This window comes from Pochonia chlamydosporia, chromosome 1 (assembly GCF_001653235.2).
Source record: "Pochonia chlamydosporia 170 chromosome 1, whole genome shotgun sequence".
Classification (NCBI taxonomy): domain Eukaryota; kingdom Fungi; phylum Ascomycota; class Sordariomycetes; order Hypocreales; family Clavicipitaceae; genus Pochonia; species Pochonia chlamydosporia.
The window spans coordinates 6712092-6727413 of NC_035790.1; the positions used below are offsets into that span (position 1 = coordinate 6712092).

Here is a 15322-nt window from a genome sequence, read left to right on the forward strand (position 1 = left end):
AGATGTAAGACAAATGTGTGTAACAAAGGCACTGAGTGTAGGATAGTAAGGGTGGTGGTGATTAGATATCAGGGGCAACGAAGCAAATGTACTCTGGTTAAGCCGATGGAATATTGCGTCTAGGAAGGTTTAACAAAGAAGGAGTGTCGATTTGGGTCAAACTTGTGCGACTAACTGAGCCGGGAAGTCTCTTATATCCTTTCCCGGCCATTACCATTCACAGGGTTGGTTCCTCATACCATGCACTGTTCAACCCACCGGTCCACACGATGCCCCTCTGAGTGTGAGTGTGAATGTCTGTGTGCGTGTGTGTGTGTGTGCGGCTGTCTGAATAAGAGTCAAGTTAATCCGCGAGATTCCCAGTCTGTCGGATTCATGGTTGCAGCTCGTTGGGTGACGCAACGTCTCTCTGTGAAAGGGCCACGATTGTTTAATTCAAGCTACATTCTTTATTGGCAACCGCATCGCGGCACGGTGGCGTTTTCCCCGAGAAACATCCACAACACCGGAAAGTCACCCCGGCCCGTCAGTCAGAGCTCACCAGCAGATCTGGCTGCAGTGATTGCAGGAATGGAGAACTGTAGCACGGTCCGTCTTGTGTCATGTGGACCATTTCTGCTCTGCCACGGGGAGTTCAGTGCTTAGAGTGAGGCAAAGGTCTCTAACATGTTTGCTCAGTCTAGTAATCATCGTGCGTTGGGTTTTGCTGCCCGTTTTGACGATCTTCTTGTTGTGTTGGGCGTTCAGTATTGCTTGGTCGGTGTTTAATATCGCATCTTCTCTAACTCTTTCCAGTATAATGGACAGGACGGATGCCCACGGTTCCGGAGGCAGGCTATCATGGGTTCATTTGCGGGATAATGCCGCTCAGATAGCTCCGCAAGTGCAACTTGCCGAGGATCTCAAAGGAAAAGGAGGGAGACCTGCAAGCGGTTAACCAGCAGCGGTGACCAATGACACCACGTATTCTCTGTAAGGGATGCGGCTGTGAGTGATGGGAATATCCAAGCATTTGGTAACAAACAAAACCACTTTCTGTGCCAAGAATGCAATCACCATTGGTGGATGAGAGTGGTGATCTTGTGGGGTAACATGACATCTCAGGTGTAACAAGAGGTTACAAGCAGGGGACGTTTGATCCAGCAGAGTCAGAACTTTCTCATCGAGCTATGAACAATTCGGTGGCTCGTCGAATGCTATGACTCTATGGAAAGACTGGGATGTGGAAGTGATCGGGCCAACTAAATGGTAGCAGACTTATAGAATGGTTGTGGGCAAACAAAGAACTTTGTGCTTGACGCCTGGTGTTCGCTTGCTGTCGTGATCCGCGACGCCGGTCGTATGGTAGTCTGTGCTGAACCTTGAAAAATGCTCTCGAATTTGTCAGCCTTATGAGATCATATCTTTACTTTGATGCGCAGTGCTCATATTGGGAGCGGGATATTGACGCACCAAGTTGTAGGTGGTTGGTGCTGTAGTGTTGGGCCAACTGAATGAAACCCCAAGAGCCTCCAAAATCCGCCAATAACACGCCATAATCTGGTCTTAGATTCGTTTAAAACATCGAGAGTAGAATCTTCATCGAGTTCTCCCATTAGCCGACTCAAGCGATATGCAGGCGCACCCTGCACACCCATTATTGACATGCTAACTGAACAATATCGCACGATCCCTTGGTCATTTCGATATACCACCAACATACAGGTTTACGAGTGAGATCTTTTCATTTCATACCGATTTCGTGCAGTGACGCAAATTTGCCCAAAACAATTTTTAGGTTGACTTGGCAAGTTTGGGTATGAGCAGAGCCATGATCGTTGCTTCGGAGTTGTGGGTCGTTGGTGAGAAGTCAAATGAGTAGTCGTTCTATAACTGTTCGGTGCCAGGTTACGGCCGTACTAGAAATATAGCGACAGGACCAGTGTACAGTATTTTTGGTCACTATTTTAGCATTATTCGAAGATTCTCGGGAAAGTTTGGTCATCCTTACTAGGATGTTGACATTTGCTTGATGACTGTGGAGTACTGATGGGGAAGACCCTCACTTTCAACTCGACACAACTCTTTGAGTATGAGAATCTTACAAAATAATACACGCCAGTATATGAGTGCATCACTTTTTCGATATAATTTCACTCCTCACAAGGACACCGATGCGATAGTGACAATAAACCCCTTGAACAGCAGGGTAGTAGGCATGTCTAGGGTATGCCAAGATTAGTATTTTTGGTGTGACATGTTTGGGTGCGCGCATGGCCAGGAGGCGAACCGGAAGAAGGACAGGACGGAGTAATAAACTTGGCCAGAACACACCAGACCATGTCATGCCCAGGTGATGCCCAGCATCGTCTAGATCAATGAACAGTTCTGAGCTGTGACATGGTCGGGCAACATGCCCATCAGGCACGGATCAGGTCCCACCAGCTTGCTGAAGCTGATTCACGTCCGGAAATCAAAGCCCATTTTTGGTCGGAAGATATCTGGTAACGCTTGTGCAATCCGAGTCTCTTGAAACACAGGTGAACAATGAGGACTTCAACACAAAACATATCCAATTTCGCATTAAACTTCGGGCCTAGCCGTTTCACACCCACTTGACACGGATTTTCCGCCCGTAAGCGCCAGTTGAAGGTCAAGGCGGGTCTGCGGCTGAATCTCACGAACCAGGGAGGCGAGGTGAGGCGAGTTGACGTTAGGTGAGGTGAGGCTGTCAGGGGTCATCAATGGTTGGTGAGAGGCTGAACAAAATCTCAGATTGCATTCTTGCCTAGCATCACCCCAGACTTCGCTTCTGGGGAATAATAAACTTGATCTCTGCCAAGCCTGTTCGCTGCATCTTCGATTCGGTCGGTAAGACAATGCATCCATGGTTACACTGACTTGACCTTGGAAAATCCACTCCCGAGAGAGCAGTATATATTTGGCACGGGCGTCAATCCACGCACAGCTGCACTTCTCGACTAGGCTTTTGCTGTCACAGTACTCATCTACCTAGATATCACGAGGTTGAACGACGGAGAATTCTACCGTTATTCCAACGGCATCAATAGCTGGCGACCACAGCTAATGGGGGCTGGCCAACGGCCAAAAGCCGCCGCACCGCCTTCACTTGGCACCAAGCAAGCCGGGTTTTGCAAACATGGCTGACAATGAGTTGATTGTCGCCGCGGCAGCCCTACTGGTGTCAGTAGTAGCCCTCACGGCCACCTTTATGCAGGTTCTTCAGCAGTACTATGCCTCGGCACGAGGATACTCACAATGCAATGAGAAAGTCATGGGGGAATGGGCCAAGTCGAAATCAAGAAAGTTCTCCTGGGAGGAGCTTCGGTACGAAGTTCAATTCGATGCGCCCGTCATATTTGTTGCACCTCCAACCAACGACAGAGGGCCTGTCCCGGACGCCGACATTTTCTACTTGAAAGGGACAAAGAAGAGCTTGGAAGAGACAGGTACCACTTCGGAGGTTGATCTGCGCAAGGCGTATGCAATGAGGTCACTCAAGGAGCGGATTCACACCGCAGATAATGAGCGTGCTTCATGGCTGGTGTTACTTCTGGCCGTGCAAAAGATGGAGGGCATGTCTCGAGACTGGCAGGAGAAGCAGTATCGAGATCTCGGTCCACCAAGTAGGACGACGTTTGAAGGCTACTCTTTGCCATCTGAACCCCCTACTTTGGACCAAGCCCACACCTTTACCGTCGCGCTGCAGCGAAAACGCAAAAGCTGGGATACAATGCCCACCTCTGTCACGAAACCGTATGGCACGACGACAATGTGTCACATGGTTGAGATGATGGCTGGCCTGGGCGTATACTGGAAGGAATTCGATCGAAAGCGAGACAGATACCGCGCCGAAGGCAATGGTTTTGTCGTCCTTGGCGAACGAATGAGCGAGCTCGGTCTCATCTTCTCCTTCCAGGTGTACGGCAAATGTCTTTTCGAATGGAATCGCGTCATCCCAGTCGACGATGTGAAAGAACTCTGTTTCGGATACGTCCCTACCATCTACCGAACAATGCTAGACCATAGTCGCTTGGAGTCTCCAAATAATGAATTGCATACCTTGGGGACGTTGCAGATGTCGAGTAGGAAGGAAATGGGACGGACTCTGGGGCTTCTCGGATGCAGCAACAAGGCCGTAACGTTTTACACCAATGAAGAAAACAGGACTTACCATTTGTTTCCAGGTAAGAACCCTTTTTTCCCTGCGACATTAACATCCACACAATATCGTAATGCTGATGATAACAGTGTCGTTTGAGATCCTGGGTATGCTGAGCCGCAATTTCCACATCCCGCATAGTAGCTTCACGTACATACCAAACCCAACATCAGATCGCTGGGATAAGCGATCATTTTCCCTGGTCAAACTAATGGAATCCTTTCGAGTTCTGTCCGAGTATGAGCCACCCAATACAAACCGAAACTGGACAATCTACTCCAGAATCACGCATCACATTGCGCAAATCCTGCATTTCCAGGATGATGGAAAGACTCCGAATCGCCTACTACTCCACGAGGCACTTGAAGCTGCTCTGGGGGACTGTGAAGAGATCCTTACTGCAAAGAGTAAAAGTAAAGAAAAAAGTGGTGTACCGCTGGGATCACGCCAGCCTCTCATCGACACCCAGACGCAAAACAAACAAAACAGACGACGCGAGATCGTTCTAGACGTGTTGCGATCTCATATCCAAGAGGTGCTACAGCTGCTTAACAGGCCCGACGAGCGCCCCTCGGATACATTGTCGTTATTGGCCCCGGCCATGGGGCCTGTCTCTCCCCGAGCGTCGAGATATCGTGAGCGAACTTCTCCTCGCTTTGAAGACGTGGATGCTTGTGGACCGGACGAAAAACAGCACAGATTAATGGAGGTGTATTGCGAGGTGATTCGGACACACGTCGTTGCAAATGCAACTCATAGTACGGAGCGGAGAGCGAGCGACGCAGGCCCTGAAACCTTCGCATTTCGTCGGCGAGGCAGCGTTGCAACCCATTCCAGCGTCGCAGTTGAGTCTGATATCGGAGCGGATGAACCGGCTACTACAATCCGTGCCAGCGGCATTGATTCTGGCCGACTTTCGATATCTAACCAGCCGGTGAACGGCGGGGTAGCACATACGACGGTATCGAATTCGAAGAGCCATGGCAGGGACGTCGACAATAGCACTCCATTGTCGGACGAGCCTGTGTCCCATGATGATGTTTGGTGCACCCTGATGTTCAAGATGATGTGTTGGTTGATGTTGCATGATTTTAACCCGGAAGACATCCAATTGAGCAAAAGCGAACTGCTCGGCAGTCGAATGCCTGTGTATATTGCATAACTCTGCCCAGCATAGCGCCACCTCTAGTTTGAATAGATTGTTTGTGAAGGTTTTGCAATTCAATCGGTATATACCTATCGGATGTCATGGAATACATGTAGCATTTCCCTTTTCGACAGTATCTCGCCCCAAGTTCGTGTTAATCGACCCAATAAAAATATTTGTCCGGTCGCGGTGGCAAGGATGACGTCGGGTAACCATAAATATGGATTGGCTTCTTGAACGCCACATGGAGGGAAGTGGGATCCGAGTCCTGACGCCCACTACCTTTGTCTGTGCAGCCAATTGTGGAAAAATTTGCCGGACGCAACCGTCTCTGCTTCAGAGGGTTGGACAAGGAACCCAGTGTTGTACTCTGAGTCTCTGAAACCTTGCGTTTTAGAAATTTAGGGTGGTGGTAGCAGCTATTGATATTACCGATCGTCTGAAATAGCAGCCCTTCAGGGTCAAGTACTGGTAATGTCAACTGCTGACTTGCGCATCTCAGCTGCTCGATTAAAGGGACAGCGAACCCTTGTGCAGTTCGCCCTTGGCAGGGCTGTCGTCAGATGGAGCTGATCCCAATTGTGTCCATGTCTGCAATCATGCTGCTCCTTTCCCTGTTTGCTCAAGTTGTAGAAGAATCATCAGTGAAGAACGAACGTTGGGCTATTTCTTTCTCCCTTTGCTTTTGCGGGCCAATAACCTCAATGTCTCCGATTCGACTGCCAAGTGCTTCCTACCGAGGCATGTGTTTGGTAGAACACACGGCTGGTGAAATGTTCTTCTTACAGACAATGGTTGTGTAATCCAAGGTCACAGGTGTTGGAATCGTAATCACGGAAGTGCGGTTCGCGCCACTGTGCAAAGGAACTGTGGTTCCTTGATCATTGTCAGCAGGCAATCAGCCAACACAGACCAACCTCCAGGATGTCGTCCTCGTACTTGGAACATCAACGTGTGACTACACCTGCACCAGAGAAAGCTGGGCAGAGGATGGAAGTCGCAAATTTGTACTCCGTACGACAAGTACTCAACACAACAGAGAATACAGAGCGGAGAACAGAAAACAACCGTCCAAATCGAAATAGGATTGCAGATGCATGTCGGTCGTCACTATCACGCATCAAAAGCTCAGGTGGCTGGCAATGTCTTTACGCGCCGTGGATGAGAAACTTGACTGCATGGGTTTGCCAGGTCTCACATGGATATAACTGGAACCTTGTGAATCAAGGTGGAGCCAACTTGGCTGAGCAGGCGCTACAGCCGCACCTCCCTGCAAACCGGATTGCCCTTGCCCTTGCCTCAGACTGGGCAGAAGAGATCGGGTTTGCGGCGCAGAAGGAAGGCACGATGGCGGCGGCTTGGGAGTGACATCCAAATATGGAGTACTCCGGCTGGTGGGCTGCATGCACGAGTCTGATGTGGTTTGGTCCGCATACCTAGGTACTTACCTCGACCTTGATTGCTAGTAGTGAACGCAGACATGGAGTCAAGTCAGCACCTGAATCATCCATCGCGTCTTGCTGCCTTGGTTGGTGCGCTCAGCTCACAATCTCACCCGGACAGCCCGTACGGAGTTCAAAAGTAGAGGATTTCGGAATGAACACGTATGGCCCGAGGCACGGGCAAGGGACACGGTTCGTCGTCATCCGCTGTTTTTCTCCCCTTGATGTTGAATGTCGAGACGTGCTCCTTCAGAACTGGGTCATCGGTGCCACTTGTTCGCTTATCACCTGTGGCTCGTCGTGACTGAACTGTGCTAGCACTGAACCAAGCCCCCGCCTGGGAACTTGACTTTATGAGAACTCGAACGGTGAAGGCGGAAAGGTCAACTGTCTCTGGTCAGCAGCGAAGATTGCACTAGCACAACGGAACACAACCAGACCAGTGACGCTAGCTACATGTACGGTTTGGTACTCTGTGCATACTCCATGCTCCGTACGGAGTAAAGTACTTACTTAAGTCTGGTATTGACCAGAGACCAGCACAGAGTTGACTTCTCCGAACCTTGAACCAACCCCATTGAGTGCCGGCCACTAAGGTGCTTTGCCCCCATCCTTGGCCCTCGACCCACATCTTGTCCGCGCCTGCCCTGCCCTGCCCGTCACTCGCTGGCTGCCCACTCATCGGCGTCTCCTTTTGCCGGCAAGTCAAAGTCACTCGGGTTGATGGTGCCTCTTTTTTACCTGCCATCTACTCCTCATCCAGCGCGAGGCTCACGCGCTTGTCTCCTCGTTAAGCCGCACCTTCAAGGCCGGCAACCCCATCCAGCTTTGTAAAATTCCTTTTGCAGCGAGTCCTCTTTCACCTGGTCACCATTCGTTCATTGTTTTGCCAACAGCACCATCGGGGCTCGACTGCCTGGAGTCGATTTCGCCTCTGTCAGTCTGCCGGCTCCGGCCTCGCCTTTCATATCGCAGACCATCACCAGACGACATGACGCCTTCGCCCTTGCCTTCCAGCCAGGCTTCAGAGCCACGGCGGCCACGCAGTGCCTCCAAGGTGTCTGTTAATATTGCAGAAGGCTCACAGAACAACGGCCGACGCTTCCAGCTGGAAGTCAGCGAGTGTGTCGAGACTAAGACAGTCACAACCACAACCCGTTTAACGCGCAAGTTTCCTCGAGTCTTTGTCCGCGATCCAACCCCGCTTGAGAGTCTCGATACAAAAGAATACCCCTTGGCTATGAAGCCAACGCCGCCGGAATTGTTAGATTTTTCGTACAATGTGGCCGAAGAGGACCGGGCTGCTGACGAATGCTTGGATGAAGAAGAGGAGAAGGACGCTGCTTTGCACGACGTGAACCGGCTAATCGTCTCCAAACCTGTAAGTTGCAAATAGTTCCTAATCAATAGTCCTCATTATGCAGCCGAGGCGGTAGTAGAACGAGGACGTCAAATATGGATCAGCCTGTGTCCTAGAACCTGTATTGACAATGCCCGAACAGATGAAGCAACCAGGAACTGGTGCCTTCACTCCCACCCCAGTCAAAACGGAACCTTGCCTTCACGAGACGCCTTTACCAAATCGAAGCAGTCGTCAACCATCACAATCTCCTTCCGAAGGGCATCCCCGACGCACCCGCCAGACTCGTTCCAGCGTTGCTGATTCGCCAACCTCTTCAGCATCTCAGGTTGGTACAGGTGCTGTCTTCACGCCTCGAACATCTCAACGCCTTGCCCGATCCTCTACTCTCCACGCTGTATCAGATAAATTGAGACGATCAATAGCTCAAGGAAGCTCGAATTCTGGAGGAAGCAGTAATATTGGAGGACACACGACGACTTCCGGCATGCCGCCCTCCAACCGCCGTGATGCCAGCGACCGGCCACCGAGAGGCGGATCTGGGTTCCTGGCCACTCCCGATACTTCGGAGCTCATTGGTTCCGTCTTGGACCGACCAAATCAACGGAACCGCTCTCTCCCTTCGGACCGCCCTCAGTCGATGCTGGACTCATCTTCCATGCCTTCAGCCCCCTGTGACGCCGCCAGCCCAGCTGGTAGCGACTCTCACACTGTTTTCAGCAGTAACGTGGCTACCCCGCCGATTACTGATGCCGACCCCGAGCCTTTTGCGGACGCCGACGACTCACTTCAGCAATCTCTTCGTGCTGCGATACATCACCGACCTACAATAGATGTCGTCGCTGCTCAAGATGCAAGCCTTCCGAGCCCAAGGCTGTCTCCAACCCTTGCCGCCTCCCAGCTGCATTCCAACGATGCCGACGATGGCGCACAGTCCAGCTTTCAGACCTCCGCCAGCGATAGCACACTGCCTTGGGCTGACGGCACCCAAACTGCGGAGGATAGCAAGGCTCTGCAGTTGCTCTCATCCTTGCAGTCGACGGATCATGGACGAGCCTTGAGGCGGCCACAGCTCAGTGATCAGCTTGGACCTGTCGTGCTTGACATACAGACCCTCCTTGAAGCGTTTGACTCGATGAAGACCGAAATGAAAACTTTCATGATGTATCAATTTCTCCGCAGATGTCCACGTCCCACGTTGCGATTGATTGCCGATACGGTGGAACCTGCTCTCAAGTGCGACTTTTTAAGGCAACTTCCCTTGGAGTTGAGTTACCATGTTTTGGGCTATTTGGACCATAGAGACCTTTGCAGAGCGGCTCAGGTCTCCAAGCACTGGCGTAACATTGTGGACCGGAATGAGACGGGTTGGAAAGAGCTGTTAGACCAAGATGGCTACATCATGGCACCTGGCGAACTGAAAAAGGCTATTTTTCAAGGTTGGGGTTGGCAGGATCCAGTTGGCGCCGCGGGTTACGAACGCGACTTGAGCATGCAAGGCCGGCTTACGTCTTCGGAATTTGAACTAACCCGAGCATTGCGCAGCGAGGTTACACCAAAGTCCAGAAGTTCGAAGCGGAAGCGAGGCCTGAATACCTATTCCGCCTCGGAACGATCAAAACGCAGGGCTGGAGCGTCCCAAGAATCGACAAGTACCGCACCAAGAGACTCAAGGATGGAATCTGAGGTGAGGCAGCACAAGTCCGAAGGCCCGCTTTCCGCTGCGAACGCAGCAGCTGCAGCGGTCCCAGACCCTCAGCTTGGGTTGCCTAGTCTTCGTCAGTTACATCTGTTCAAGTCTATATATCGCCGCCACCATATGATTCGCAAAAGCTGGACAAGCGGAGAGGTCAAACCTGGCCACGTTGCGTTTGCCGCCCACCCACGACATGTCATCACATGCCTACAGTTTGACGATGATAAAATAATCACGGGCAGTGATGACACATTAATCCACATTTACGACACCAAAACGGGCAAACTGCGGAAAAAGCTCGAGGGCCACGAAGGCGGAGTATGGGCTCTACAGTACGAGGGTAATATTCTTGTGTCGGGATCCACGGATAGATCTGTTCGCGTATGGGACATTGAGCGTGGCCTCTGCCAGCAGGTATTCTACGGCCACACTAGTACTGTGCGATGCTTGCAAATCCTCATGCCCACCGAGACCGGCCGAGACACTTCTGGACAGCCGATTATACAACCTGAAAAGCCGTTGATTATCACTGGATCTCGGGACAGTCAGCTCCGGGTATGGAGACTTCCTGAAGTGGGTTCACGAAGATATATTCAAACGGGACCGCCAGCGCAAGAGTCCGACTGTCCGTACTTCATCCGCGTTTTAATGGGCCATACGCACTCTGTACGAGCGATATCGGCCTATGGAGACACCCTAGTAAGTGGTTCTTATGACAGCACGGTGCGTGTATGGCGAATCAGCACCGGTGAAATGCTGCATGTACTCCGCGGGCACTCTCAGAAGGTGTACTCCGTTGTGCTTGACCACAAGCGAAACCGTTGCATTTCTGGTTCTATGGACTCGCTCGTCAAAATTTGGGATCTTGCGACTGGGGCTTGCCTAAACACGCTCGAGGGCCACACTCTTCTTGTTGGCCTCCTGGATCTTCGAGATGAGCGGCTTGTGTCAGCTGCTGCGGATTCTACCCTTCGAGTTTGGGACCCTGAGAACGGCAGGTGTAGGCACACCCTCATGGCACACACAGGAGCCATCACCTGCTTCCAACACGATGGCCAGAAGGTTATCAGCGGCAGCGAAAAGACTGTAAAAATGTGGGACGTCAAGACTGGCGAGTGTGTGCAGGATTTGTTGACCGACCTTACTGGTGTATGGCAGGTCAAGTTTGACGGGAGGCGATGCGTGGCAGCTGTGCAACGTGACCAGCTGACTTACGTAGAGGTAAGAGCGACACCAGCTTTTAAGAGCAAGACCGTGATTGCCAAGATGCTGACTTTGTTTTTGTGCTACAGATTTTGGATTTTGGTGCCGTTCGCGACGGGCAAGCCCCTGAGGAACTGGGAAAACGTATTTTGTTGAACGAACACGAAGTGCGAGAGATTATCGAAGATGGAGCTGTATGAGCATAGCATCACTTTGCTACCACCCCTAACGCCCCTGAACATACAAAGACACACAAAACATACGACATGACTGAGAACTAGCGATGATGCAGCAGGTGCATGAGGTTTATTGCATTGGGACAAAACGTTATGATGAACGCTTTGACTGTTAAAGTTTTTCTATTCATTTCATCAGAGATATCAGAGTGCATTGTCATGGTACTGGGAAGGATGACGGTATTGGCGTTAAAACGGATCTTTGGGCGTCGAGAAACATAGTTATACCTTGATATTAAATTATGTATTTCTCTAGCAAGAGCAGATATGAAAAGGCGAGAAGCCCTGCGATATGAATTAAATGAGTTGTGCCTCTATCAAAGTGAAATTACCAACACGCAAGACACTTTGTATTGCCGCGGGCTAAATCTAACTGCTTGTGTCCCTTGGTGATAAATGGCGTGGCCGCTAAATAATCACTCAGGTAGTTTGGCATTATGACTTTGCATGAGCATTCGGTCCAACGGGCTCTTTTGGGTTGGCCTCCAAACGTGGAACAAATTCCGCTGGTGCGGAGCAATGTTTTGAAGGTAACTTTCTTCTCTCAGATATCTCCGTATGCTCCCTTGCTAGAATCATGTCGATTTGTGTTGGACCGATGCAGATTTCATAGCACTTAAACTCATCCGTCCGTCACCGCCAACACCTAGGATTTGCACTAATACCACATCGACCGGAAGGGACAACCAGGCCAAGACTTTGATAAAACAATGTTGCCCTCCCAGTGTATATTACGGGTCCTTCCGTGGGCCGGGAATAGGCTTTAACCAGAAGTGACGCAGAACCTGACGCCACCAAACGAATTGCCAATTCTGGCTCCCAGGACGGGCTGTTGGTGGATACGAGAACACAAAGTGGACTAAGATGCTTGGGTTAGGTCAGGGTTTGAGGTTCATTTGGGAATAAGGCTGACTTGATGGGGCAGCGAAACTCGGGGTATTTGGGACTATTTACACTCCGTACTCCGGAATCTGAAATCCCGCTGTCTCCTCCCCAGATCTTTTCAGGTTGTCAACTCTTGCGGCTGGAAAGATTAGGATGAGCCCATAACTTTGACGGTTCTTGCTTACAAGTTTGTAAGACATCACTACACAGGGAATAACTTAAGACACTTGCTGGGCGATTTATCTCCGAAGACTGCCACAGACTCGCTTACCGGAATCTCCGGGTTTTGATAAACATGGGGTTCTTGAGTAAAAGCCTCTCCAAAGTTGGAGATATGGCTCAACAGGCGGCGGCAGAGTATCAGAACAAACAACAGCAGAAGAATCAGGCTCGCCAACAATATGGTCAGCAGGACCAATATCCGTATCAACAGCCTCAACAGAGCCAAGGGTACCAGTATCAACAACAGTATCAAGGCCAGAGTTATCAGCAGCCGTCGTATCAGCAGCCGTCGTATCAGCCATACCAGCAACCAACTTCGCCTGCTCATTCAGCGTCTCCTCAAACTCAAACTCAGTATCACCAGCAGCAATACTCACCACAGTCTTACCAACCCACGACATCTCAAAGCATTTATTCACCCCAAAGTCACCCACAATACCAGCAACAATATTACACAACGACGTATCAAACTCAACAAGCACAGCAACACCCACAGCAGCACCCACAGCAGCACCCGCCAAACCGTCAGCAACCACACCATAGTCAATATGCATATGCACCGCCTCCTCCTCAGTCACCACCCCAGCAACCCCAGTCTGTGGATATGCGCACACAGAGCAACTTATATGCCCAAAGCCCTCAACTGATGCAACAGGCGGACCAGGTCCGCCACGAGAGGGACAGAATCATGGCCGAAGAGGACAGGGCATTGCAAGAGGAGAAAGCAAAGTTGGAAGAAGCAAGACGAGATGCAGAAAGGTTTCAACAAGAGGAAAAGGCCAAACTAGAGCAACTAACACGAGAGGGGGAGCTCCAAGCTCAGAGGGATAGAGAGGATGCGCAGAGGTTAGCCACACAATATCAGGCAGAGTATGATGCTGAGTTGAATAATGCAAGTCAGGCCTTTGAAGGGCTTCGAATCGAGAATAGAGAACAGAGAATGACGACTCAACAAGAGATACCACGAGACAATACTCAGTATGGCCAAGATGGACAGCCTTTACCGCCACCTCCTCCTCGACCAGAGACTTACATGCAAGTTCCTCCGCCGCCGCCACGACCAACATCACGGGCTCAGAACGAGGGAACGTCAACAACTGCACCATCTGCTCATCAGCCAGTGGAGAGCACGATGAACCCGCCAATATCTTCTGTTTCGTCCACGAATCAGTACCAACCTGCTTCATCTGACGGTGCTAGAGTCATCCCTGTACAAGTTTCGACCCATGGGGATGCAGCAACACCGCAACCTCATGCGTGTGGCATCACACCTATCGTGGAATGCTGTAACACGGCCGTGTCATTCCCACTCGACTGGTTTGCGCACTCATCTGCCCATTCATTCACAATATGTAGTCGCTGTTACGTTGATCACATTCACGACTCGCCATTTCGCTCAGAATTTACGGTCAAACGATCTCTGGAAGGCGAATCGCGGTATTGCATGTTTGCCGCCCCTCGGGTGACGGAGAACCTGTGGCCGCAAAGTCTTTCATCGAACAATTTAAGCAACGTTCTTGATTACATGAAGGACAGACAGAATCTTCCAGCCTGTCCTGAAAAACAACTCCAGCAAAAGCGCAACAGATATGTATCTGAGGACATTCCAGGCACTACTATTTGTGAGGCATGCTTTGAGGATTACCTGAGACACACTCCATTTAGTTCGCGGTTCAAGCTACAGCAAGGGGAGACGGTCGGCGAGCAGTGGTATTGTGATTTTAGTGTTTGGTTTGTTCGCCGTACGCTGGACGACAACGTCAAGACAGGAACCTGGGAGAAGTTCTGTGACGATGTGAAGGCTCGTTTGCAAATGCCAGAGTGCCCTAAGCTGGTGAACACCCTCATTAGCCAACGTGGGTGGTATATTGCAAGTCGAGGCCCTCCGGGGTTGCAAGTCTGTCATACCTGTTTCTGTGATTATTTCTTTGGCACTCCTGCTGCGAGTTTCTTTGCCGCTGGAACACCAGAAGGGCCTAATGGTACTGCTATTTGCGTTATGGGCCATTTGAATCTCCTGCTGCCAACCATGAGAGCTTCTAGCAAGGAGGATTGGGAGATATTTTGGACAGCCATGGATCAGCTTGGGGCCAATCCAATCTGTTCTGGAACTGGCACAACTAATGCTGTCTGGTTCACAACGAAGAATAACCCTGCCGATTTTTTGATATGCGGTGCTTGTATGGGCTCCATTGCAACAGCCTTGGGAGGTGCCCGCCACTTTATCCTCAAACCAGGGACCTCCAGAAGCGATACATTTATCTGCAATTTCAATACAAGCAAATCACGTTGGCAGCAATTCCTCCAAAACTTTAGCGAGGTATTGTTGACCGGCAGGCCTGATTCGTTAGAGCAGGCTGCAGAAACATGGGCAAGCGTGCCATCATGTCCGCGATACGACCGCAAGAAACCTGGAAACAGAAAGTGGTGGGGTTGGGATGATCTACATATCTGCGAAGAATGCTACATAGCATTTGCCAAGGGCACAAAATTCGAGGCACAGTTTCCCATGAAAGCATTGTTCGTGGAGAAGTCTCGCATATGCGATTTGTACTCACCTCGGATGCGTGCCTTATACACCGAAGCATGCCAAGAAGATACATTGCCAGCTTTGTTAGAATTTGCCCATAAGAGAAGGCTCATATTCCTCGAGACGATCCCGCAGTGTGAGGAGATTCTCATGGCTCAGTTTATGAAGGCGCAGCACGCCGAGATGCTTGGAATCACGGGCTCATTCTACAAGGCCATGGGAGGAGCGCAGGCCGCAATAAATGGATATGACTACAATGTGGGCAATGCTCAAGTAGGCTATGGGTGGAAGAATGAGACTGAGTTCACGGGTGCGATGTACGATCACCAGATGAGACAAGTAGCTGGGGAGGTTGGCAACGGAGGACCTGTCATGATGATTCGGCTCTTGGAGGAGAGATGGAAACAGGTGGAGTGATTGACGAAGGTAGATGTGATTC

At 50.7% G+C, this 15322-nt stretch overlaps 4 protein-coding genes across 4 annotated transcripts; all 4 read left to right on the forward strand.

Annotated features, from left to right (window-relative positions):
- Positions 1-375: 375 nt before the first annotated feature.
- On the forward strand, positions 376-645 carry VFPPC_18676 (hypothetical protein; the record flags this gene model as incomplete). The annotated part of the gene is made up of 1 exon (XM_018281540.2): positions 376-645. One exon carries the CDS (start codon positions 376-378, stop codon positions 643-645), a length of 270 nt encoding a protein of 89 aa, XP_018150303.2.
- Positions 646-3139: 2494 nt separating this feature from the next.
- VFPPC_13153 (modin) lies at positions 3140-5324 on the forward strand (the record flags this gene model as incomplete). Its single annotated transcript, XM_018290930.1, has 2 exons — positions 3140-4187; positions 4252-5324. The coding sequence occupies 2 exons, from the start codon at positions 3140-3142 to the stop codon at positions 5322-5324; spliced, it is 2121 nt and encodes a 706-aa protein (XP_018150304.1).
- A 2418-nt stretch (positions 5325-7742) lies between these two features.
- On the forward strand, positions 7743-11210 carry VFPPC_01770 (cell division control protein 4; the record flags this gene model as incomplete). Its single annotated transcript, XM_018281541.1, has 3 exons — positions 7743-8132; positions 8254-11028; positions 11100-11210. 3 exons carry the CDS (start codon positions 7743-7745, stop codon positions 11208-11210), a joined length of 3276 nt encoding a protein of 1091 aa, XP_018150305.1.
- Positions 11211-13041: 1831 nt separating this feature from the next.
- On the forward strand, positions 13042-15300 carry VFPPC_01771 (hypothetical protein; the record flags this gene model as incomplete). Its single annotated transcript, XM_018281542.2, has 1 exon — positions 13042-15300. The coding sequence occupies one exon, from the start codon at positions 13042-13044 to the stop codon at positions 15298-15300; it is 2259 nt and encodes a 752-aa protein (XP_018150306.2).
- Positions 15301-15322: the final 22 nt, after the last annotated feature.